This window comes from Chaetodon auriga, chromosome 24 (genome assembly GCF_051107435.1).
Source record: "Chaetodon auriga isolate fChaAug3 chromosome 24, fChaAug3.hap1, whole genome shotgun sequence".
Classification (NCBI taxonomy): domain Eukaryota; kingdom Metazoa; phylum Chordata; class Actinopteri; order Chaetodontiformes; family Chaetodontidae; genus Chaetodon; species Chaetodon auriga.
In genome coordinates, this window is record NC_135097.1 from 4,958,954 (window position 1) to 4,983,409 (window position 24,456).

Consider the following 24,456-nt stretch of genomic DNA (forward strand, 5'->3'; position numbering starts at 1 on the left):
CAAGCTCGCACGTGTAGTGTAGTCAGCTGGGGGCTTCAGGTTTCGGTGTTAATAATCGGTGTTTTCTCTCATTTTATGCAGCTATTTTCAAGAATGTTAATAAATCTACAGGATGTGGTCGGCGTCCTGTGAAAACCACGTATCTCCTAAATGTCAGCCCTGTTTTCAGCGCTGTGACGGTGCATCTTTCTGCTCGTCCAGTAGGTTTTTTTTTAAAGGTCTGCTGAACTTAAGAAGCAGAATTTGCCCAACCCATAAAAAAAAAAAAAACATGTCGTCCTTCAGTTTATCTGCAAAAATCTGGAGATACGTGCTTTTCTCTGGACTGCTTTTAAACTCCTTATAATGGTGTTTTATCGGTTTTTCATCTCCCTCTGTCTAATTTCTTTACTCTGTCATACTTTAAGTTTTCTGATCAAGTAAAGTGGAAAGAATATTGATGAATGACAACACAAATCAAGCTGAGAGCCTGAAACCAGCGCTCAGGGGTGCGTTCAAGAGCTCATTTTAGTGGCGGATTGTTCCTCTGTGCTTTAAATCACTGGTGTCAAACTTGAAGTCAAAGCAGAGAAACATAAAATTATAAAAAAAAAAAAAAAAAAAGACACACACACACTGCCTGCTTTGACCTCCCTTCGCCAAAATGTCTGCGCCGGCATATTACTGTATCTCCCCTCAACATGCTCTCTCATTTACAAAAGAAACGCTTGGCTGGCTGCCTATAAGTCAGTTTATCCGCGTGAGATGACCAACGTCCCTCTCTTTCTTTCTCTTTTTTTTTCCCCTCTCACTATCTCATACAGTGTGTGTGTGTGTGTGTGTGTGTGTATGATCTATAGTTCCCTGCCCCCCCTCCCCCCCTCCTCCTCCCTCCCCCCCTCCCTCACCCTAACCCTTCTTAATATGATGTAAAAAGCTAATCGCATGCAAATGTCTGTTGTCCCGGTAACCGGGCCTGAAAAATCCCTTTGATGTTTCCCCCGACTCATTCTCTTCACGTTCTCTTTGTTCGCCACAGTCTCGCTGCTTTGTCAACATCCCCCCTTTTACCCCGCTCGCTCTCTCTCCTTCATCCATTCTGCAGCTCTCTCGGCCCTCTCTTAGTTCTCTCCATTAGAAAAAAAAAAAAAAAAAAAGTTCTAACTCTACTTTGTGTCTCCCTCTTTCTATAAGCCCCCCCCCTCCTCTATTCTTCCTCTCCTTCCCCCCACCTCCCTGCCTCCTCTCCCCCTCGCGCTCCTGCTCTCCCCTTGACTGTGCCTCTCTGTCTGTCTGCCCCTTCGCCCTCGCTCATTTCCCATCATTCCCACCTACTGTCTCCTGTCCTTCTCCTCTGTCGCTCCCTTTCTCTCTCCCTCAGTTCTGCCCCTTCCTGTCCCCCCCTCCTCCCTCTTTGCCCACCCTTTATCTCTCATTCCTCCCTCTCTCTCCCTCTCTCGCTCTATGTCCCTCACATGCACAGATGGACACACACACTCACGCTCTCACCACTGCCCTCCCTCCTTTGGAGAATTTGATCCCTGGAACTATTTGATATGGCGCTGCACTGTAGTTATCTAATCATTCTGGGTTTTGTGAGGCCTGGTGGAGGCAGCTGCACAGCTGGCTTTCAGAGGAGGGACCCCGCTCATTACAGCAAGTTTGAGGTTACGAGGTTGTAGGCCTCATTTTGAGGTTAGACCTGCTAAAAAGGTTCAAGCACAACCTCTAACACACACACACACACACACACACACACCCCCGCCGCTCCTCTCAAATCCCCTTCGAGAGGTTTGGAACTTGCATCCAGTTTTAATTCGACATGGAAAAAAAAGTACAATTATCAAGTAAGCATAACATGCATTTTCAACATTCTTTCCAAAAAAAAATGTAAACATCAGGCAGGGCGTGTCAGAGCAACAGAGCAAGAGGAAAGTTTCTATACATTAATACTGCCTTGCCGTGGCGTACACAAATGAGGAATTCTGCATATGACAATCTATACTGCAGTAAGAATGAAAGATGGTGTTCATTACGTTGCTTCCAATACAACGCAATGTACCAAACAGCTAAAGGCTATGAAGTGTACAAGGCTTCTCCAAGCCAACAAATTACATATTGATTGAGAAACGGCTCAATAGCCATTTGCAAGTTGTTGAATTTGAATGCAGATATGAAACGTGCGAAGTCTGACAACAAGCGACAAACCGCTGCCGCTGTCTGCAGACACGAGCTTAACCTCCCGCTGCTGCCGGCTCTCACTACCTGATGGGTTCATGTTGTACCATAAGCATGACATCGTTTGATCGTGACACACGCGTGCAGCGGATGGTGGCTGGTTGTACCGGCTGCATGCTTACAGTCATGAAATACGAACTACGTCATCATGTGAAGTGTTTTGTTCTGGGCTGCATCGTCAGAACTCTGCAGCTGTTGTCATGATCCATTGCTTCTTACTATCTGCTTTTTATTAGATGGTAGATGAGCAGACTGATACCGCTGTCTCATGTAGGGTTAATATGAAGCTTCAACCAGCAGTCGATTAGCTTAGCTTAGCTTAGCTTAGCACAAAGACTGGAAGCAGGGGGAAACAGCTGGCCTGGAACAGCAACAAAATCTGCCTACCAGCACCTCTTAAAGTCCTTAAATAACCTTTTCTATCTCATTTGTTTCATCCATAAAAACCAAAGTAAAATCTTTTACACAGGGCTTGTAACTGTCCTCTCCAGGAAGCAACTGTGCCCAACCAGGAAATAGTCTGCCACATAATCTCCCATTACACCACAATTTAACAAGACGTAACATGCTATTTAATGAGTGTCAGAGGTGCTGGAGACTCACATTTAGACAGAGCCAGGCTAGCTGTTTCCCCCCGTTTACAATCTTTATGCTAAGCTAAGCTAACCAGCTGCAGGCAGTAGCTTCATATTTACCTTACAGACCTGAGAGTGGTATCGATCTTCTGATGTAACCCCCAGCAAGAAAGCTAGGCATATTTCCCGAAATGGCAAATTTTTCAGTAAAAATTTAAGAAAATCCTCCGACGTCACAGCAGCGCAAACATTTAAGGCGCTGGGCTTTGAAGGCATCACGAAGACGTCTTCAAACTGTCGTCCTGAAACTCAAAATTCATCAACATTTTGGAGCATTCTATGAAACCGTCTTCGTCTGAGCAACAGATTTGAGCAACTTAGCTCTTTTTAAGAATAATTGGGTGTAGATCGTGTTCCCTGTCTGCAAGCACAAAACCAGTAAAACCAGAATGTGGCACACCGGACAGATCCACCTTTCTTCCATTCCATGGAAAAATGAGGAAAGTTCAGACTAAATGTAACTACAACACCTCTTTGTACACAAATCAACATTGCACAGACACCCATTTTATACCTTTGGCATACAGAATATGGCATCTTACATTAAAAGGCATAAATTCATTATCAGTACTTTTTAAGGCACCAAGAAGCTCATGTTGCTGACACTTTAAAGAAGACTAAATACCATTTCGCCCTTAAATCCTTGCCACTGTTAATGCGACATCATTAGCTTAAACACAGAATGTATAGCAGTCGGATACGATGCTGTCAGACCTTCCCGTTCATCACTGAGGCGATGCTCACTGTGTGTGTCCAGATGTAACCTTGCCTGACGCTGATTTGGCCACTGTACCAGGCTCTAAAATGGCCTCAGTGAGTGTGTGTGTGTGAGCATGTGAATAGTGCTCCACTGTCTTACAACAATAAGAATGACTGCATGCGTTGAGGAGATGCTGTGTGTGTATTTGTGTGTGCATGCTCGCACCACCCCTGCCTCATTTGCATAGATGCAATCACACCTAGCCTATGCCACGCATTTCTACACAGGCAGGAGGAAAAACAAGCCTACAGTACTCCATTCAGCGTTATGAAAATGACAAAGTACTTAATACATTCTAAATCTGCAATCCTACGGCGGATTTACGCCCCGCATATCACTTCCTGTTTATTATCAGATGCTGGAGCATGTGACGCGTACAGTCAGCCAGCCAGGCAGTCAGTGGTTCAGACCAAGTGGTTTGGCCTAGTGGGGAGCCGCGGGGCAGACAATGGCCGCACTGTGTGGCTGAAGTGCCTTTGGTGTCAATGACTCTGCCAGCAACTGAGACTGGCAGATCCAAAATGGCGGAGCGCAGAGAGCCCTGCTGGTGCTTGTCATGCTTTAAACAGGGCAGTTTTGATCCTTTTTTTTTTTTTGGGAGGCAGCTTTTCTTCGGGGGCTCATATCAGAGCATGGGAGGGAAAGCAGTGCAGCGCGGCTCCGGTTCATCTGCCGGCGTTTTATTTGTTTTAAGGAGGCGAGGGGGGAAAAGGGGGCATGTGGGAGAAGTTGAAAAAGAGTCTGAGGGTCTCTCTTTTGTCTTCTTGCTCCTCGAAGTCCAGTTTGGCTTGTCCAGAGGTGGAATAGAGATGTTTAAATGTTCAAAAAGTCCAGGGTCCAGTTTCTGCTCGTCAGAGGTTACAGGAGACAAAAAGGAAGCAAATATTACATTTCTTTTACACAAATCTTTAAGTCTTTCCTTCAGCAGAAGTGAGGAATCAGTAAAAGTGAGGGATGAGCAGCAAAAGGAAAGAGAGCAACAGAAAAAGATGATAACATTAACTTACTGCTATTGAGATGACAGCTACACCGCTGTGGAGGGAGACTGAGTCTGAGAAAAAAAAAAGGACCAGAAACAGTCACATTTTTAATTCTGCGCTAAAGTGTGTGTGTGTGTGTGTGTGTGTGTGTGTGTGTGTGTGTGTGTGTGTGCGTGTGTGTGTGTGCATGTACATGGGCACACGCGGCAATCCTCCCTCTGTTGCAGAATATGTGCATATCGCTGTCTGTGTGTTTGCCCTATCTGTTTGGGCTGCGTGTGTCCGTCTGTCTGTCAATCTGTTCCCAGCGCAGTCTGTTTGCCAATCTGTCATATTCTGTTTGCTAGATAAGGAGATTGAGAGAATGTGTGTGTCTGTGTGTGTGTGTGTGTGTGTGTGTGTGTGTGTGTGTGTGCACAGAGCAAATTCATTTAAACCATGGAGACGGCAGGCAGGTATTGCTGTTCCCTTCCAGCTAAGAAGATGCATACGCACTGTCTTCACTTTACTAACACACAGAAATGCTTTTGCTGTTTGGAGGATCGAGACAATAGTAGGTTACACGCAGGAGCATTTAAGATCAGCTTCCTCTTTTGCACAAATAACAAAACAAGTCTTTTCTTATGTATGATATATAATGCATGAAAAAGAGACAAATCGATAGTGCTGAAAAAATTGTAAAAACCAAATGGGCTTTTTAATGGAAACATGACCGACAATCAGGCAAACTACTGCGAACAGATTAGAAAATGACACATTTCAGGCATCTGGGGTTTGAGACGCTGACCATGTGGTTGCAACATCTCCAGTTTGAGTCCAGCTGGGAACCTTTGTTGCATGTCATCACTGCTTTCCCTCCCCTCATTCCTTGTCCCTTCGCTATCGAATGGAGGCAGACATTCTTCACAAAATACTTGCAGAAGGGGACGATCTGCTAAGCGGGAACAAAATGGAAATACTGAAGCCGTGGTCGGCACCTTCACCCCGAACCCACAGGGACGCTCTCTATTTCGGTCTACACAATGTAAACTGTAAACAGCATAAAACAAAGCGTTTTGCATAAAACTGATGCATGACACTGGATGAAATCACTAACAGTAGTCCCGGCCTGCCACAAATCATTAGACCAGCACAGACTGCTGTGTCCCAGCTCCATTACTGCCTGAAAGTTACAGTTGAATAGGTTGAAAGTGAAAGTTAGTTTTTGTGTAAGGAGACAAAACTTACTAAAGAGGTCCACTGGGGACCAACTGCAACCATCAGATCTGGGAAAAGTCATGCAGTCTGGACGCTCTACACATTTATTTTACATTCCTTCGGCTCAGGTGGCGCTGCCCGAAACCAGCTTGGGTGCTGCGCCTGAGCCTTATAATGATCCTTTCTATGTGAATTTGCTGACTGAACTGATACTCGTGACAACAGCGCCTGGTTTGAACGGATGCTGTACTCATTAGCAGTCTCGGGGCTTGTTTTCGGCCATGTTCAGCGTTGCGGACTCCACTCTGAAAGCTCCTGAGCCGTCAAACAGTCCTATCAGGGCCTTTTTGGGGAGCACAGGTAAAGTTCCTAAAATTGATTCCTAGAAAAGTTTCTGCCATTGAAAAAGAGCCTGTGGTTGCAGCGGGAAAGATAAAAACCCTAACCTGACCTCATCACCTCACATTCCTCACATTTCAAAGCTATATTTAGCTACTGAGCAAACATTGTTTTCATCCACTTTGGAATCACTGGATGGTGTGTTAGTGGACACGGCGTGACCCCACCTGTGAGTAACTTGTTGATCCGGAGCTTCTCCTGGGGTCCCTCCCAGACGCCGGGGATCCCCCCTCCTTCTGGCTGCCGACAGAGGAGGAGTCTGAGCAGCTACTGTGGACTGAGAGGCCGAGAAAGTGTGTGTGAGAGGGAGCTGGTTACAGCTCAACATTAAAACACAGTAAATCTAGCAGGTGGTAGACACACTTAAAACGTAACGGTCAAATTCTGCATTCAGGCATGCTTTGCATTCATGGATTGACTGCCGTCACATTAGCATTGTGTGTGTGCACTTCTATAATGTCAGAAATGATTGTATCACAATGTTTTCTTGCCATGAAAAGTGGGGGACAGACAAAGAGAGGAGTCACAGAGAGGAGGCATTTTTCTCATCCTGTTCAATGAATTTCTAACACTGTGTTCTGTCCCGGAGGACAATTCATGCATTGAAATCCTGAGCTGCTGCACTCAATGAGACACCTGGTGAGCAGTATGTGCATTACACCGAGCTATGAATGGGAAATCACTTTGGCTCCAGGGCAACAGCGGCCTTTAGAGACTGGATGGCGGGTCTGGAATCTGAAGAATTATATTTCAGATTGTGTGTTTGTATTTAAATTTTTTATGCTTTAACCCCACGGACGGACCTTGTTTCTTAAAGGGGAACTCCATCCTCGGATGTTGCAATACGATTACATAGCACCAGCTTGTGACGTGTGCTCCAGGAGGAGCAGACGGGTGACAAATTAAAGGTAAAACCAGAGTAAATGAGTGGAGGAACATAACGAATGCAGATGCTTCCACACAGGCACACTGCATGGTATAATTAAGCAATTAACATCCAATCGTGCTCTGTGGCAGGTATTAAAACGCTGAGCAGGCCCAATTGGTTTTGATTTTATATTTCATTATATATATATCTATATATGGCAAGGGGGGGGGGGTTCAACAGGAACAGAGACACAAATGAACACCTTTGGACCATCAAAACACCACATGAGGGACATCGTTTGGACAGACTTCCAGAGACTTGCAGAATCAGTGCCAAGGCATGTTGAAGCCGCTCTGGCAGCACGCGGTGGCCCATCACCTTACTAAGACGCTTGATGTTGGTTTTTCCTGTAATTTGTCACCTGTCTCTATTTTGTGACGATGATACGTAGTGCAACGCTCCTTCAGCCTAGTCATTATGTTTCTATCTCAGTTGGTTATTTCCTCATTTTTCAGGTGGGTTTCTGACTATACTCAGTGCCTTCAGCAGGCAACCTGCTGCTGATTATGTGTGGGTGGAGAGGGCGGTGATGTTGCTGATAGTATTAACTATAAAAGTAAGTGCAAGATAATATTTTTCTCAGTGTGACTCATTGATTGCCTGTGTTTTGGGGGGTTTTTTTTGGGGGGGGGGGGCTTTCATGGAATTAGCAGAATCCTCTTAATCATAATGTGGCCTGAACATTGAACAGATATTTACACTAAAGATTTAGTTTGCTGAAAGGGATCAAAATGCGTTGCAGCTTCTCAGTATTTGGCCAGTTATGTGCAGAGCTGGTTCTTAACATGAGGTCCTGACCAAAGCTTTGCAGGTGTCACAAGGCCTTGTTGACTTTTAACTTTATTTAAAAATGTACATCTGCTCAACATTCATCCAAAGCACTCATTTAAGACAAACTTCCTGCAGTTATTGCATTTACTTTCCATTAATTGTACAATTGTTTCATACTGTTATTGTTATAACTGCTGCTGAAGAGCCAATGTTTCCCTCAGGAGTTCGCTAACATTAGCTAACTCTAACACAGAGAAATAGCTCTGAAACCCTATTAAATGTTACCTATAGCATCTACAACTACAGACAGATAAAGTTAGCTGTGAGGATAGTGAAGCATTTAGCTAACTTTTAAAAAGCCAGATTAAGTTAGCAACTAGCTCACAAACATAGCGCAACATTTAGCAGCTAGGTAGCTAAATGTTGGGATTTGGTGGAGTCCCAAACAGAGCTCAAAGGAGAGTGAATATTGGCCACTTAACTAACCTATTCAAAAGGTGGACGCAAACACAACTTTAAATCAATGCTAAAGCTGCCGTGTCTGCTGGACTTGTGGGTACATGCTAATATGCTAACACATTAACCACAGCCGAAAATAAGTGATTCGAGAGTTTACAGCTTGTCTCTTTGCTCCCTCACAGCCTGAAAAATCGATTAATATTGCTTCATAGATATTTTCCACTGTTTAGATATGGGATCATGTGATGACTGCAGGCAAAATCATTTATTAAAGAACAAAACTGAAGTTCAAAGCAACTGACTGTGTTCCACCATGTTGTGCGTTCACCGAGACCATGCATCTTGATTGGTCGTTAACAGGAATTTATGGCACAGTGACATTATCATGATATTTTCTGTCTAAAAGTCACTTAACAGTCATGTTTTAATTATCACTGAGCCCCACAGAAAAGAAAAATACAGGAAACACAAGATGAAGCTGTCTGTAAACAGTGGATCAGCGTCGTAGGATGGATGTTTCGTTTGACATTCATCACTTATGGATTAAACATAAGAGGACAAAGACACAGTTTAAGGGAGACACAGGACTGAAGGTTGTGACGGGATTTGATCATCGCAGAAGTAAAATCTGTTTCTACAGTGTTTTTGACTGCGTTACATATCCTCTGCAGGCATGTCACAGCTCCTCAAAATTTCTCAGTGTGAGACAAATATCAAAAATTCATAGAGCAGCCCGGGGGCACGAGATTGAAAGAAAGAGCATGTACCACGTTATTACTTTGTCACATGGGGAGATACACCCAAGACTCGTTTTGTTTCCTGTCTGTAATCTCAGGGCCACATCTCAGCTCTCAGCTCAGATTTGAACAATCCAAATCCTATCTGGTCACATAAAACTGACTGGACCTCCTGAAGCCAGACTTTGATCTAAGGTGTTCTGGATCTGGGAGGTCAAAGCAAAAACTGCAGGATTTACTCCGTTTTTCCCCAACCGTGATCGCAATCACATCACAAATTGAAAAACGCTTTTTCGCAATTTGAATCTTTGCTGCAAACGCTTTTCCTCCTCTTCTTCTAGTACCTGCAGCATCCCTCACGCACTGCGTGAGTGTCACAGATGGGTTTCTTTTTGGGCCTACCTCTGTCACTGAGGCTGGAGATGGAGTCCAGCTCGGAGCCTTGAGTTCCCGCCGCGTCCAGCAGCAGTTTACTGGAGATTCCCATGCAGAGAGACTCCTTCAGACACAACTCTGGGAGAAGCAGAGCGGAGACGTCATTAAAAAATAATACAATGGTAGACAGAGAACATGTGATATACACAAGTGCTTTTGTGTAGCACATTGCATTATAATGCCTTTTTTAAGGGAAATGACGGGTGTAACAGGGTTCAGTACATGCTTGGGTACATGGGAACAATGCAGTTTGAACACCGAGTAACAGTCCCTTTTTTTACGCCAGCTGCAGTGCATCTCATCCAGTGCCATACTGTAATTAGAAGCAGCTACAGGAAGCGAGATGCAAGGTTTCATGGATACAAGGAGGTGGATGTGACATGTGATAGCCAGCGACACGCAGTCTAACAGCAGACTGGACTGGTGCTGATATTTTTTTGTGTGTTTTCTATTCACAGGAAAGACAATTATCATCCGAGATAAAGTTAGACAGCGAGGAATCAGATTTATTTTTGGCATCGCCTGAGGGTGTGTGAGTCCATGTGACTTCGCCCTTTTTAACAAACATTTTAAAACTTCTGCAGCTAAACCACGAACAAAAATCCCCCTACACTATGTTTTGGACCATAACTTGAGACGTCTTGTTCACATCACAGAGTGTGAAATCAGGAGGAAAAGTGGGAAAGCGGCCCTTTAATCCTGCAGCCAACCGGCCACTTGCTCAAGGTGTTTTCCTGCTTTACACCAAGTGCATGCTGGGACTGTGACCAGGAAAAAGAAAGAGACACAAGAGTGCCAAAAACACTGCAAAGTCAATTATTGTTACTTTTGCTGCAATGAACTCCGCAATTTAGTTACTTAAAGGATCAAAGATGATTTTTTTTTTATTGATTACCCACAATGCAGCTGGAATTCTAATGTTCAACTACTTGGATTAGAAGTTGATGAGGGATTTCTAAAAGTGTCATGAGGGAGTCCTCAGTTGAGGACCTTGGGGTCAAAGGTCAGACTGTACCGGTGTTGTTGATGGCGTGCGTCCACAGCAGATGTGCGATATCGTGAGTCCACGCCACCCTGTGCTCCTTGTCCTTCGCCTGCAGCGTGATGCAGTCCCTGGTTCGGGGAGCATGCCGGACCCAGACTTCGAACTTGACCCCCTCCTCACCCACGCTCTGAGTCAGACCCATCTCACCCGTCTGCAGGGGGGGGAAACAGCGTTAAAGTCGAGAGACGGACCGGAAAAAAGGTAGAAAGGATGCAAAGAGATGAATGTACGAATGAGTGCGTAGCAGAAGAGTCGATCTGAAAGAAGCTGTGAAGGAATTTTCACATTTCAGCGACGGGATCGTCCTGCCGTCTGTGTTTTCCTCCCAGACGATCAGCCGAGAGACGCCTCAGACTCAGTTTGCTTTCAGTTTAATCAATACAAAAAGTCAATGTCAGTCAAAACTCCTCAAACGCCGAATGTTTGGGAGACAGGGAGATAATGAAAACAGAAGAAAAAGATGACGTGAGTGTGAGACAGCGACGGTGTGTGCGTCTGTCTGTGTGTGTGTGCGCGTACCTTGATGCTCTGCTTGTAGCTGTAGGCGATGCGTCCCGGGCCGGGGCTCTTCTGCTTGGTGAAGATGATGATGTGCTGGTAGAGGAAAATGTTCCTCACGCCCGCCCGCTTCCTCCGAGCTCCCCCGCACACCGTCAGCTCGCCCTGCCGCACCAGCTCGCCGCGCTCTGCCACGGGGATCTGAATTCACACAAAACACACACACACACGTAAGGATTCACTTACCGTGGCCTGAGGCCCAGGCTCAGGGCCTTTATCTGTAAAAGATACCATCTTAATTTCTATCTTTAGCGTTGAATTGAGTTTTAAAATCGTGTTTTTCTTTGCCAGAGGGCTGAATTATTTCACCTCTTTTTCTAATCCAGTTTCACTTAATTGTCTTGATACAAGTACAGAAATATTGTAAAAAGGCAGATTACTGTAAAGTGAAATAATCTCAGGCTCTTTGGGACATTTTAAGGGGCCGGTGAGGACAAAAAAGCCGCAAACTGTGTGAAATCAGAGCATCTCCAGAAGTCTATTGACACCTTTATTGCGTAAAAGGAGCTCATTTGGGGTTTTTAACACTTATTTTCTGGCTTGTTTTCTCAAATCTCATCCCTTCACCCACTCAAATTTTCGATTTGGACTTTTCAGCGACGAGGACTGAAAAGCTTTGAGTCAATAAAGAAAAGGACAAAGCGGTATGATTATTACAGTGGCGTGCATGGTGACACGCTGCATTCCCTCTTCACGAGGATGCTTTCCTTCTGTTGGATCTTTGCTCTGATTGGCCGGCTGACTCATGCCTCTTTGTAAAAATGCGACTTCATTGTTCATGTCAATTACAGGGTGACTTTGTGACGCTGCTGCAACTCCTACCGGAGGCAGACGGAGGTTGACAAAAGCCAGATTTTACGTAATGCTCCTTAAAGACTTGACCAGATTAGACATGAGCAAACATCAGGCTGACATTTTCTCAACTGCCAATATAATTTAAAGGACTGGTAATTTACAAGCAACCTGTCACACAGAGCTTTTATTTTTAAACCTCTAGAGAAGCGTGGGTCATGATATAAGTGATGCTTCACACACATTATGAACACCCACATGCACACCCACCCATACACACACACACACATACACACACACACACCTGCACTCACGGTTTTACTTGGAGAGCTTTTGCAGCGCGATTTGAAGTAGCTCAATGGGAGTGTTTGTGCCGCCGTAATCTCTCCCCTCGCTCGAAAAGGGAGGAGAGGATAGGTGTGTGTGTGTGTGTGTGTGTGGAAGTCAAACATTTGTCACGACGAGCTCTGAATGACGCTGCTGTGTCAGAGGAGCACAATATGGGGCAAGTGGATGTGGTGTTTTCTGGGTTTTTGATAAAGCCGTTTTTAAATTAAAGAGTGGTTGGGAGGTGGTCACCCAGTGGTCCGTCTAAGAAGACACCATCTTTCCTCCCACTTGCTCCTTCTTTATTTGTGTTCTGAGAGAGATTAGAGACAGAAGTTCAGATTTTCTGAGAAACAAAGCCGGATTCGAGGGAGCGTAACGGTTCACACTCGCAGTGTCTTCACCTGGATTTTGCACCCTCACACTCTCACAAATTGCTGTGTTTCCTAATGTGAGAAGATGAAGATCGCTGTCGTGCACAGTGATGAGCAAACCTCATAATGTCTGACAGTGCGGGGAACATTTGGAGAAACTGCAAATGAGCTTCTGGCTATGCACTTGGAGTTTAAACATGGTTATTTTAAAGAGAATTTGAACTTGCTCCTATTTAAAATCACCACAAATCCGTTCTTTCTTAATGGACAAACACTGTAAACTCTCGATAGAAGACACAAAAACAATTCAAGCCGTCCAGCTTCCTGACCTCATGGAGATGAGTTAGTTTCTCGCCTTCTAAGAAAAGAAAAGTGGGACTTGATCCACAGTTGCAGAGTCATAAACTGGGACAGGCGTTCTCACCGGACATCCGACGATGAGGTCACTGGCCCTGAGGTCCTCGCCGTGACGCTGGGCGTGTCTCAGGATGGAGAGGGCGGAGTCGGAGGCGGGGTTTATCCCTCCCAGCTCCTCCAGGGCCTCGCAGTACTGCTCCAGTCTCTGAGTGGGAGCCTGCAGGCAGTGAGGGAAGGACAGAGGGGAGAGGGGGGAGGCCGGGGGGAGCTTGGACTGTGGGAGAAGAGGGGAGACGCAGGAAAAGGAAGTCAGACCTGGTCTTCTCTTATGGTGTCGAAGACGAAGCAGATGGATTCAAATGAATTCTCTATTTACTGTTAGTACATCATAGAGTGCGTTTAACATTAGTTAGTGTATAATAAGGGAACATTTACAATAATATTAGGACATAATTACAGAGATTTCTGCCATCTGACTCTCTGTATAAGGCTCTGCACAGTGAAAGGTAAATGACTTTTGTGACTTTTTAAATGTTGAACAAACGCCACTAAAACAACAGTTTAATCTGAAAAATAAGCTCCTTGTGAACATTTGCAATATGTGACTTTTTGGGATAAGCTGCCTGTGGCCTTCAGAGATTTTTGTACAACTCTTACTGGATGATTGTTTAGGTTGAATTTGACGACAGGAATCGGTAAACGATCTATGTTTACGTGTTTTTTTAGTCTATTTTCGGTGAAGAGCTCCTTTGCTCTGCCACAGTTACCACTTGAGACGTGTGTAATCAGGATAATTGTTGTTTTGGTCATTAAATCTTGAAGTCGTAAGGGGAAAAGCTTGATTTTACAGTCATTAGTGGTCGAAAAAATACAAATACAGTACAGATCTGATTGCAAAACAGTTAGGACGCTGCGTAAACATAAATAAAAGCAGAATGGAGTCATTTGCAAACAAACTGTGTTTACTGACAACAGTTTTATGAAGTGATCCCGAGTCCATGCAGTGACATCATTCATGCTCTCATGTGTTCACAAAGAGCTGAACCTCACTTCTGAACGACTCTTCCAAACAGGTGTTTTTGGAGCAGTCTCAGTCTTTAGTGGCTGCATTAAATTCAGCTGATGAGCTTTTCGCTTAGTGTGCGTCCAAAGGGATCAAAGCAGATGATCACATTCTGTTCATGTTTTACAGGGTGTCCCGTCTTTTCTGGAGTCTGGGTTGCACACGCATAAGTACATTTTAATCAGTCTTTGTGAGGGAAGTAGCCACATGTGCTGCTCCTGCCTTCATCATCATAACAATCATCACCGCCATCCCCGAAACGATCGGCGTCGTCATTCAGCCTGAGCGCCACTTTCACGTCCATCACCATCACGATAACCATAAAACCTCCTGCAGCCATAATCCTCAATGTGCTCAAGCTGTTTTAAAGCTGCTGCAGGACGGGATGTGAGCTCACACCGCCCCCTGGTGGTGCCTGTTTAGAACTGCTCCTTTATGAAACCCTTAACAACTTGATTGTAGCCTCGGAGATCTTAAGCGCTGTGATCCCTCCTTGTAAAGTCTCTTAGTAATCTCATGATGCTGTCGATGTATTAGTTTTAGTTAATTGTAGCTCGCAAGCTCAAATTACTTTCTCCCTAATCCGCCTTTAATTGGCTTTTCTCGTGTACATTAAACATGTAATTAGCTTTACTGTATACAGCTCATTTTTAATTGCAGCCACTGTTGAATAAAACAACTTTAATTGGTTTGTGCTTGTGATGTGCTCCAAAATTACTCATAATGATGTTCTCACATTGTGATTTAACAGATTTTCTAAAAGGAAAATAACCAAATAAGAATTCTATGACCCTGACACCCTTATTATGTGCACAGATTAAAGAACGTGTGATCATCAGGGAGAAAACTGGGTGCATTTCTTTAATTGAAAGTGTGTTTACTGTAATGAGTTGACACTAGAGAAGCAGGGAGACGCATTAGGAAAAAGTGGCTAAAAGATTGAAACCCTTCAGCTGAAATGTTTGAGATTAAAGGGGTTTATCTGGACAGCAGCAGCGCGTTGAATCCAACCTTAAAGAAGTCGACAGCCTGTGTGACCAGCGGAGAGTCCAGTTCTGGTTTGGTCCTGATGTAGTGGGAATACTGCAGGAACTGCTCCCGCTGCACGTGAGGAGGAGACGGAAATGAGAGAACGAAGGGGACGTCTGTGTTTGTGATCGATCACAAAATCAGTGAGTTAAAGAAACAACTGCTCGTTTAAAGTAAATTATGAGCACCGCTTCTCTGCAGCGGTGGAAAGTAACTAAGTACATTTACTCAAGTACTGCTCTTCAGTAGAGCTCTAAGATGTGTGTACTTGGCTGGAGTATTTCCATTTTCAGAGGTGGAGGAAGAATTCAGATGCTTAACTCAAGAACAAGTAATGATACCACATTGTAAAAACACCGTGTCACAAGTAAAAGTACTGCATCATCTGGAAAACGTACTTGAAGTGTTAAAAGTAAAAGTAATCAATTAGTTTATCAATAAGATTTTATTGATCCCCGGGGGAAATGTACGAGCTGTAAGCTGCCCCGTAGTATATAAAGTATTATATACAAAATATAAATACATGAATAATTAGGCCCACGTCTACCAGCTGCAGTATCAAAGTGATGTTTGCATCAATTTGGCAAATACTTTTGTAATTTTACTAACATTTATAGTGCAGGATTGTAACTTGTAACAGATTATTCCTCCACTGTGGTATTTCTACTCTAACTTGAATAAAAGATCTGAGTAGCACCACAGCTTCTCCGAGCTCTTCTTTGGATAAATTCTGGTAAATCTGTAGAAATTTTCATATAAATTTATGTACCACAGAAGTGTTTAAACTACTACAAATAATAATTCCACCACTCACATATTTACTGAAGCAGTCCTGTTGCAACAGGCTCTGCACAAGAGCGCCCTCCATGGCGGGGAGTAGGTTCTGCGAGTGGAAGGAGCTGAGGCTGGCCCAGTTGGGGAAGAGGGTGTCCGCCTTCCCCCTGATGGAGGCCGGAGTGTCTGAGAGCTCCAGTAAGGGGAGGTAAGTCTCCTCGACCCCCTTCAGGACAGCCACATACTGCCTCTCTGAACTCAGCATCCTGCACCAGAGGAGGTACAGCTTACTGCAGGGAGAAACAAGGAGGTGATCAGGAAACATTTGCCAGAGAGAAACAAGCATGGGAGAAAGAGAAGTGGGAGAGAAGAGAGCAGTGAAGAGATCAAACAGTTAATAATGATAAAACGATCTGAGATGGCGCGCTGACTGATAAAATCGCTCTGAAACAGACTTCAGTTTTACTTAAACGATCCCAGAGCGGATAAATCACTTCACTCTTTGATCTCAGCCTGGCCTCCTCCATAATGTCGGTCTCGTTTCAGGCCTTATCGTCTCACACAAGAAGGAGCTTTAATGAAAAATTTAGAAAAAGAGGAAAAAGCGAACACACCTCTGCGCTGTCGAACCGGCCCTGTCCGTCCCCGTGTCCCTCTCCGTCCTCCCGAGCAGCACGTGCTGCCGTGGCGACCCCGTGTGGTCCACCACCTCCTTGCTGCTGACTTCCACCCCTCGAATTAACACTCCCCCTCCTCCCCCTCCTCCTCCTCCTCCTCCTCCTCCTCCTCCTCCACCGCCCCATCCAGGGATGGCTGCAGCCATGCTAGTGGTGATGACTGGATCAGCTAGCGCCCTCCTCCCCAGCCAGGACATGGGGGAGTTACGGCTCGGCCCGCCCACCGGGGACTCGACGGGTTTGGGGGTGGCCGTGCCTCTGCGGGGAGCCAGAAGAGCCTGGAGGTCAAAGCTTGGGTGGCGCTTCCTGGGGGGCTTGGGAGGGAGCGGGGCATCTGTGGGCTGCATGGTGGGACATGATATTAGCAACAGAACAACACTGACATATCATCACCTTGGTAAGGTCAATAATCTTGACAATTGAAGGTACTGCGTAACATTGTTGCAAAGATCATAAAAAATCTCATATTATCTTAAAGTATTTCCACTGATTGGCCGAATACACCTCGAAATGTTTTAGGGATGGCAAGCTCCTCACAAAGCATCGCAAAACCTCTGATTCGTCTCAAGTTGACCTGGAAGCCAGTGGCCAAAAAAGAATCAGAGGCACAGACTCACATTCTTCTTTGCAGGATTCAAAAGGTTTTGCAGGAACTTCCCTCCTCCAGCTCCGCCAGCTCCTCCTCCATTCCCTCCCCCTGCTCCCTCTTTCTTGTTCCCTTTCTCCTCCCCTATCTTCAGCGTGGAGCAGGTCTGCGGTCTGAACAGCGATGCCAGGGATCCCCAGGACTGCAGCCCCCCCTCGCCTCCTCCAGCCCCCAGTCCCCAGTCGCCCTCTCCCTCAGGACCCATCAGGTCCCACAGGCTGCTGGCGGAGGGCGTCTTTTGCTTCCCCTGGCCCTGATTCTGGGCCCTGTCTGACTGGAGGAACCTGGGTTTAACCTGCGCTACGGTCCGCTGGTAGCGCTCCACAGTCTGGGTCCAGAGATCAAGCAGCGCCCCGCCGCCAAGCTCTAAGGCCAAGGAACGGGCATCCTGGAAACGGGACGGGGGGATTGGTGGGAGGGAGGCAAGAGGGCAAGCGGAAGAAGAGGTAGAGGGGGAGGAGGAGGTGGAGGAGACTGCATCGCACCACTGGGTGGCCTGCACAGGAGACGGGAGAGGAAAAATGACTGCTGTTCTGAAAGCATTAATGTGCAATCATAACTTCCTGTGTGCATGACAGACGGCTTCCTGTGCTGCGTTACCTCGGTCAGCGTGGACAGCAGCCTCTGTGTGTTGTCCAGGGTGGTCCAGCAGTCAGACAGACAGTGGGACATGTCTCTCAGCTTCTCCCTGACCGGGGGAAGTCTGATCTGGATGTCGCTGAGGCCTGCCCAGTCCAACTCGCACCAGCCCTCCAAATCACTGAGCACTGACAGAGTCTCGCTGTGCAGCTCCTAGAAAATTCAGGATTCCACAGTGAGGCCTGGAAAACCCTCAAGTGTTTACTGTAGAGGGCTGACAACATACACTCGGAATGGATTAATGGTATATGGGATAATGGTAATTTCCTCTGCTGGGAATAAGTAAACAAAACGTCTGCATTAGCCTGCAACCACAAGAGCGACACACGGCACCAAAGTGTGCCCAAAACACATCTGTTCATATTTTAAATCTTTAGTTATTGACTCCTCAAGTCTTCAGACATGCAACATATGTAGTTTAAGGGGTCTAGCGCGGCTAATAGGATTCACAATCATTGAGTTAGCATTGGCAGAATTGACGCTGACAGTCATATTGTGTTGGTGGAGGACATTAGAGCGCCTCCATATGAGGACCCGAAGTGAAAGCAGAACTTCAAAATCACATCTGAAGTGTTGCATGTCGTGTAATTCACGACAAAACTCCATTTCTCACAAGTCCGAGACCTTTGAGGGTCAGACGTCAGATGAGAGGCGAGTCATGACGTCAGTAAAGTGACTCCGGAGTGTCCAGAACAAACCAATATTTATCCAAAATTTGTTTGTTTTAGCTAAGTTTCTGGTCATACCAGAAATAAGGCTGTAAGAGCAAAACAGTTTGAACTGACGTGTTATTGTTTACGAATTCAACTTTTTATTGGTAAGAAGAAAATGTTTATTCCTTTGTCAAATAACTTTTTTTAAACCAACTATGTGCAGGAGTCTTATGTTATTATATATTTTTTTTAATTATCCTGATAGTTTAAGTCAAAGTCTGTTAAAAAAAACTGGCGCAGCTTAAACGTTTGCATGTCATTCTTCATTCTACCACCAAGTGGCGCCAAAGTCAAGAATCTTTAAATCATGCAGAAACTGGCTTTCATTCTAAGAATCATGCTACGATTGTGAGCCAAGTTCACTGAAATTGTGTATTTCAACTCGAAAATGATGCACGTTCTACCGGTGCAGGAGTTTTAACAAATGCTGCACCAAGAAATGAGTAATAACAAGCGTCGACTCACATTGGCCGTTTCTCTGAACGTCTTGAACTTCTGCTGTTTGAGCGAGAGCCTGCTGAGGGACAGAGGAGGGTCCTTGTAGTCCTCCAGCTGGGACTGAACTTGCTCAATCTCTTTATCGCACTGGGGGACGAGACGGTTAGGGGTGAGAGGAGGACATAAGACATTGGCTGCACAAAGAGACAAAGAGGGAGATGAGGGAAGTGAAACGTGGCAGACGGGCGGAGAAACTAACATGCAGCAGAAAGAAATCCTCTCATTATCTTTTTCATCCAGTTTATTGTGTTGCATTGGACTCGAGTATCTTCTTTGCTGTGCTGTGTGTGAGTAATACGAGGGAGTGGAGTGGGAAGAGCAGCATTTTAAAGAAAACACATGGTCATCGCTAAACACCAGCTAATCAGGGAGTTTCCAACCAGTCCCTGTGGAGGGGAGCCATGGAGGGGGGTGAGGACGGGCTTAGTTCAGTGCTGGACACTGAGAAGCTGCGTAAAACTCAGATTTTAAATGCTGGATGACAATAACAGCTGGTAAATGAACCTGAGCCTGTCTCAGGAGTTAATTATTAACTAGGCGAGTAGTTCCTGTACCTTTCATCTATTATCCTACAACACCTGTTCATAAAACGAGAAGAAAGCCTCACCCTCTCCCTCCCTCACACACCTTTTCCAGTTTGTCCACCAGCCCCGCGAGTCGTCCCAGAGCCTCCAGGTCGCGACCTCTTTGGTTGGACACTCGGACGAGCCGATGGAGGGCGTCGTCCACGCTGTCGTAGAGTTTGGAGGTCGCAGCGAGTGCGGCCCTGAGGGGACAAAAGTCCAGAATGACCAGAAAGCCACTGACGAACAGGAAGGAGAGGTTATTATTTCCTCTTTTTTTTTTTTACAACAACCCCAATTCCAAAAAAGATGGGACGCTGCGTGAAACATAAATAAAACAGTAACGTGATCATGTGCTCCATTGAAAACAGTGCAAAGACATCGGGTCCTCATTGGGTTCATCAGTTTTTGTAAATGTCTGCTTATTCTGAATTTGATGCAGCGACACGTTTCGAACATGTTGGGACAGGAGACACTGAAGAGTCCAAAAACACCTGTTTGGATCATCCCACAGGTGATCAGGCTCATTGGTAACAGGTGAGAGCATCATGACTGGGTATGAAAGGGGCATCCTGGGAAGGCTCAGCTGATCACAAGCGAGGATGAAGCGAGGTTGTGAACACATGATTGGATGAAGGATTTTTACTACATGGACTCTCATGTTAACACCTAATAACCATTAACGGCTGTAAAATCAAGCTTGGCTCCTTCTAACTTCACAACGTTTCACACAGCGTCTCAACTTTTCTCTTTATTCTAACAGCGGTGAAAACTTGTTCTGGCCAAAGACTTTGGCAGGTAGAAATGATGTAATTATGAAAAACAAGAAGCCTCGCAGACCAACTGTCAGGCAAAAAGGAATCAAATCAGCTATCAGCCTATGCTTGTATTTGGCCTCGTTCTTGTACAGACTGAGCCAAAACTCATTACTGGATAAGATGAAGAGCTGCAATACAACAGTCTTTAGATCATCTTTAAGCTGCAGTCGGGCACAAACAAACAAGCTGCGTCGCTCTGTCCTCGCTTTGATGTTACACTCACATTCCTTTTCTCCTTCAGCTGGTTTCCATATTTTGGCTGGAGACAAACAGCTTTGTTTTCACAGTGAGGAGTATTTTTAACCTATAACTCATCTTTACAAAACAAAAATCCCTCAATCACACACAAGAACTGCGAGGAAAGAGAACATGCAGATCCCTTTTCCTGCCCCTCGGGACTGAGCTGCTTGTGTAAGGTGGTTTCTGCATGTCTGAGTATTTGCCAAATTAGAATTGTTGATGATTGTCATGACGTCTTTATATTCAAAATAGTCCGACTTCAATAGGCCCGTGTCTCAAGTATGTTCCAGCCGTATGCGGTCTCATTAGCATCGTCAAAATAAGAAGCCTCTTATCATCCGAGCATATGCAGAAGCACACGCCGTTAATGTAAATAACGAGGGTAGACTTCGAAATCTGCCTTTTAATGTAATAAGTCCATGTTCTGAATATTATTCGGCAATTTCTTTCAATCCTTTTCATAATATTGATCAGTTCCCTGTTTGGAGATGCATTCACCGACTGTGGAGTTGTGCTACCTGCACCGTGGACCGGGCGGACACACAATTTATTTCTAAATCAAAAATCCATCGCAACAAGCAATTACGATGGATGTCAGTTCTCCCTGTATGTTTTTTCTCTCCGCTAGCGCATCCTTTTCTGTAACTGACCCTCGCTGTCAGTGTTTCTGATGTTACCATTTATCACACAAATCTGCAGTAAAGAATCTACGACAGTGAACGCAACACCCGGCCTTTCACATGCTCATATGCTTATCCAGCCATGTTACGGCTGTTAAAGAATTAAAGCAGCACGTGTGTGTGACTGCAGCGGTGTCCACGTCACACATTAGGGGTCCACGTGACCCACAAGGCCACCTTCCTTAAAGGGAGGGAGTGGTGTGATCATTGCAAAAATCAATGATCTGTTTACAGACTTCAAGATGACTTTCAAATCGTGTTGGGAAATCTAACTGAATCGTGAATTTGGAGTCATGACGCCCCTTTTATGTCCTGTACTGAACTGTGAGGAAGGATTCATTTTTCCTCCATTTTCCTCCCTCAAAAGCACCAAAATTCCAGTAAGGTACAGTAATCAGGCTCCTGGTACCTGCAGTCTGGTGACTTCTGTGCCAGCCCAGAAGCGCTATTGGTCAGTCCCGCGAGCCAGGCCCCGCCCCTTTGCTGCAGCTCTGTTACCCGTTGGTCGGCCAGGACGCTCACCATGAGCTGTCGGTGCTTGTCGATGCTCATCGGAACGTCCTGAAGAAGAACAGCGTGCTTAGAGACGTTTTGGGGGACATTCACGGCTTCTGTCCGACAGCTAATGTCACACCTGTACCTTGATGTTGTCTGGCATCGGCTCAGCCTCCATCGACTGCAGCGCTTCTGCTAGGAGAGAGAGGGCGCTCTCACAACGCTCTGTCAGACTCTCCAGGCTCTGAAGGGAAAGAAGAGAGTTTAGTTATTCCATTAAAATTAACTCAAAAGACAAACAGCCGGTTAACGCGGACACAGGTTAGTCCATGAAGCTGCATGAAGTCCCACAAGAGAGGTCAGAGGCAGCAGAGAGGACAGGAAAATGCTTTCATCTGTTTGGATAAAGCAACATAAACTGTCTGGGAAAAAGCCATTAAGATTCCCCTTCCTCGACCTTTTTTTCCCCTGATTTATCCTCCACACCCAGTTTATCATGAATCGACCACCACCGAACAACTGCCAACATCCTCTTATCTGTCCTTCCTCTCCAAACTTTGCTTTCTCCCGCTCAAATCCCTCAATTTTTGCGTGGTTATATTTTAAACTTGAGGTACACAAAAGAAAAATTCACCAATAGCTCAAACAGCTGGCAGATTTTCACACTAAACACTGGTATTAAGCCTCCAGCTATGATTCTGTATACATACTGAAAGCTGAATATATGCTGAAAGCTCCTCTTGACATTTAGGTGTAAATACACAGTATATAAGACTCAGACTGCTCGGCTGCAACGACCATTGTGTGAGTGGCTTCATATTTAATAAAATAAATGTGAATAATTTTGCACCAGCGTGGATATCAGTCAATCTCAAGTGCCTGAAGTGATCATTTCCTGCTCAATTTCCTCACAACCACTCTATTGCTCGCTCAGGTCAGTAAATGTGGCTGCCTCAGCTTATTGGATCTACCCGTGAAAAACAGAAAAAAATCTACAGAAAGTGTAGAAATTTGTGGAATAAGAGGACAATGTGTTTGTTTTTCTAACCAGTCTGAAGACCAGCCAGTCTGAGTGACAGTGGGTGAAGTCTCCGTCCATCTCTTTGGGCAGCTGCTGCTTGTCCACATATTGCTGAAGGACCCCGGTTCCCCTCACCACGTGGACCTGGAAAGCATGAAAACGAAGGGCAGGAAATGAAACAAGACAACAGACGATAGAGAAAGACAGTAATCACCAAGTAATTTGGTAAAAACAAACAAAAAAAAAAACAATTGCTAATATTTTGCAATGAATTCAACAAATGAAGACTCTTGTTAGGGCCGTGGTCTCGAGGTGATTTTCCCCTGTTTTTTTTTTTTCTTTCCTCTTCTCAGCAGGCCGGAGCGAGAGAGAGAGAGGCGGGGCCAAGTCGCTCTAGATGTGAGCTCCATGAGACACACCTGCACCTCATCACCTAATCGACTGGGCTTCTTAAGCCAGCTCATGCTCTGCCCCGGCGCCGGACTATTCCCGTAGCTCCAGCTCGCATGCAGCTCGCATGGAGTTTTTTCTTGTGAACCTCTCGTCTCGCTCCTCCTGCCTCCTGTGAACCTCTTGCCTCTGATTATTGTCACTGTGGCTTTTTCACAGTCACAGTTTTGAGTTATTATTTTGTTACTTTCCTGCAAACGCCTAGTTTCTTTCTTGTCTTGCTTTTTGTGCCTTTTTCCCCGTTGTGGTGATTTTCAGTTCTGCTTGCAAACAGTGTTTCCCTGGTTCAGGTGATTTTTTTGGTTGAGTTTTTCTCCTGTTAAACTTACATCACCTCCATTCGTTCATTTATCAGCAGGAATAAAAACAGTTACTTCCAAACAACAAAATGTGTGCTGCAGCTGTTTTTTCTAACAGCGTTAAAGGCAGATTGTGTAACATTTCTGCATTAAAATGCCCCCCAAAAAAAGACTCGACCTATATTAGATATTTTGTTGAGTTGCGTAATAAGATCATCTCAAATGTTTCCAACAAAGTTCAACCTCAGAAAAACCCATCAGTGTGTTTCATTTGGTCATTTTGGTCATCTCCCCTCTAGTTGCTGAAACTTCCAGGTAAACGCCGGATGACACGTCAGAGCCACTCTATTATCTCCTATATCCATTTTTATTGGCAATGGCAGTTGTTCAACAATGAAGACATCTCCCATGACCCCATGTCACTTCACAGCATCATCAAACTCTTTCTTATTGTTTTGATCAAAGACCCCCGCGGCTGCAGAAGTTACACACTGTGCGTTTAACATCTTCTGGGCGGGATTTCCCTTTAATCTGCAACGTTTCAGCGCTGCCAGGGTGAAATACAAGCCACATGACAAGGAAAAATGTCTCATGCGCGGTGATCGATGCAAAGCAATGAGCTGAGTTACAAAAACTGGGAGTTATTTGCAATCTCCAGATGTGCCAAATGTATGGAAATAAGGCTCATTTAGATTCAAGCACAATGTGAATGTGCGCTCCAGCTAAGAGCATCTGACATTCATCAAATTTCAGCGAGACACAGAGGCAGAGCGTGGCTCGTGAAATGTTATTTCCTCTTGTGCATTTTGAGCAGTTTTCCATGTTGTTATGATGACAAAGGAGGTTTAAGAACTTTCATGTTGCTAGTTTTCCTGCACAC

At 45.2% G+C, this 24,456-nt stretch overlaps 1 protein-coding gene across 1 annotated transcript in view; it reads right to left on the reverse strand.

Annotated features, from left to right (window-relative positions):
• Window positions 1–1,800: 1,800 nt before the first annotated feature.
• Window positions 1,801–24,456, reverse strand: part of arhgef40 (Rho guanine nucleotide exchange factor (GEF) 40) — a 38,783-nt gene continuing 16,127 nt past the window's right edge. The window contains exons 11-27 of the mRNA XM_076724474.1: window positions 22,855–22,971; window positions 21,952–22,050; window positions 21,721–21,872; window positions 19,638–19,776; window positions 18,978–19,097; window positions 17,761–17,952; window positions 17,132–17,656; window positions 16,452–16,855; window positions 15,878–16,127; window positions 15,046–15,135; window positions 13,039–13,245; window positions 11,083–11,262; window positions 10,534–10,714; window positions 9,486–9,596; window positions 6,356–6,465; window positions 4,620–4,663; window positions 1,801–4,456 (exon numbers count right to left, since the gene is read on the reverse strand). Of these exons, the coding sequence (XP_076580589.1) occupies window positions 4,637–4,663; window positions 6,356–6,465; window positions 9,486–9,596; window positions 10,534–10,714; window positions 11,083–11,262; window positions 13,039–13,245; window positions 15,046–15,135; window positions 15,878–16,127; window positions 16,452–16,855; window positions 17,132–17,656; window positions 17,761–17,952; window positions 18,978–19,097; window positions 19,638–19,776; window positions 21,721–21,872; window positions 21,952–22,050; window positions 22,855–22,971 (2,904 nt within the window). The 3' untranslated portion in view covers window positions 1,801–4,456; window positions 4,620–4,636. The remainder of the gene's footprint in view (window positions 4,457–4,619; window positions 4,664–6,355; window positions 6,466–9,485; window positions 9,597–10,533; window positions 10,715–11,082; window positions 11,263–13,038; window positions 13,246–15,045; window positions 15,136–15,877; window positions 16,128–16,451; window positions 16,856–17,131; window positions 17,657–17,760; window positions 17,953–18,977; window positions 19,098–19,637; window positions 19,777–21,720; window positions 21,873–21,951; window positions 22,051–22,854; window positions 22,972–24,456) is intronic.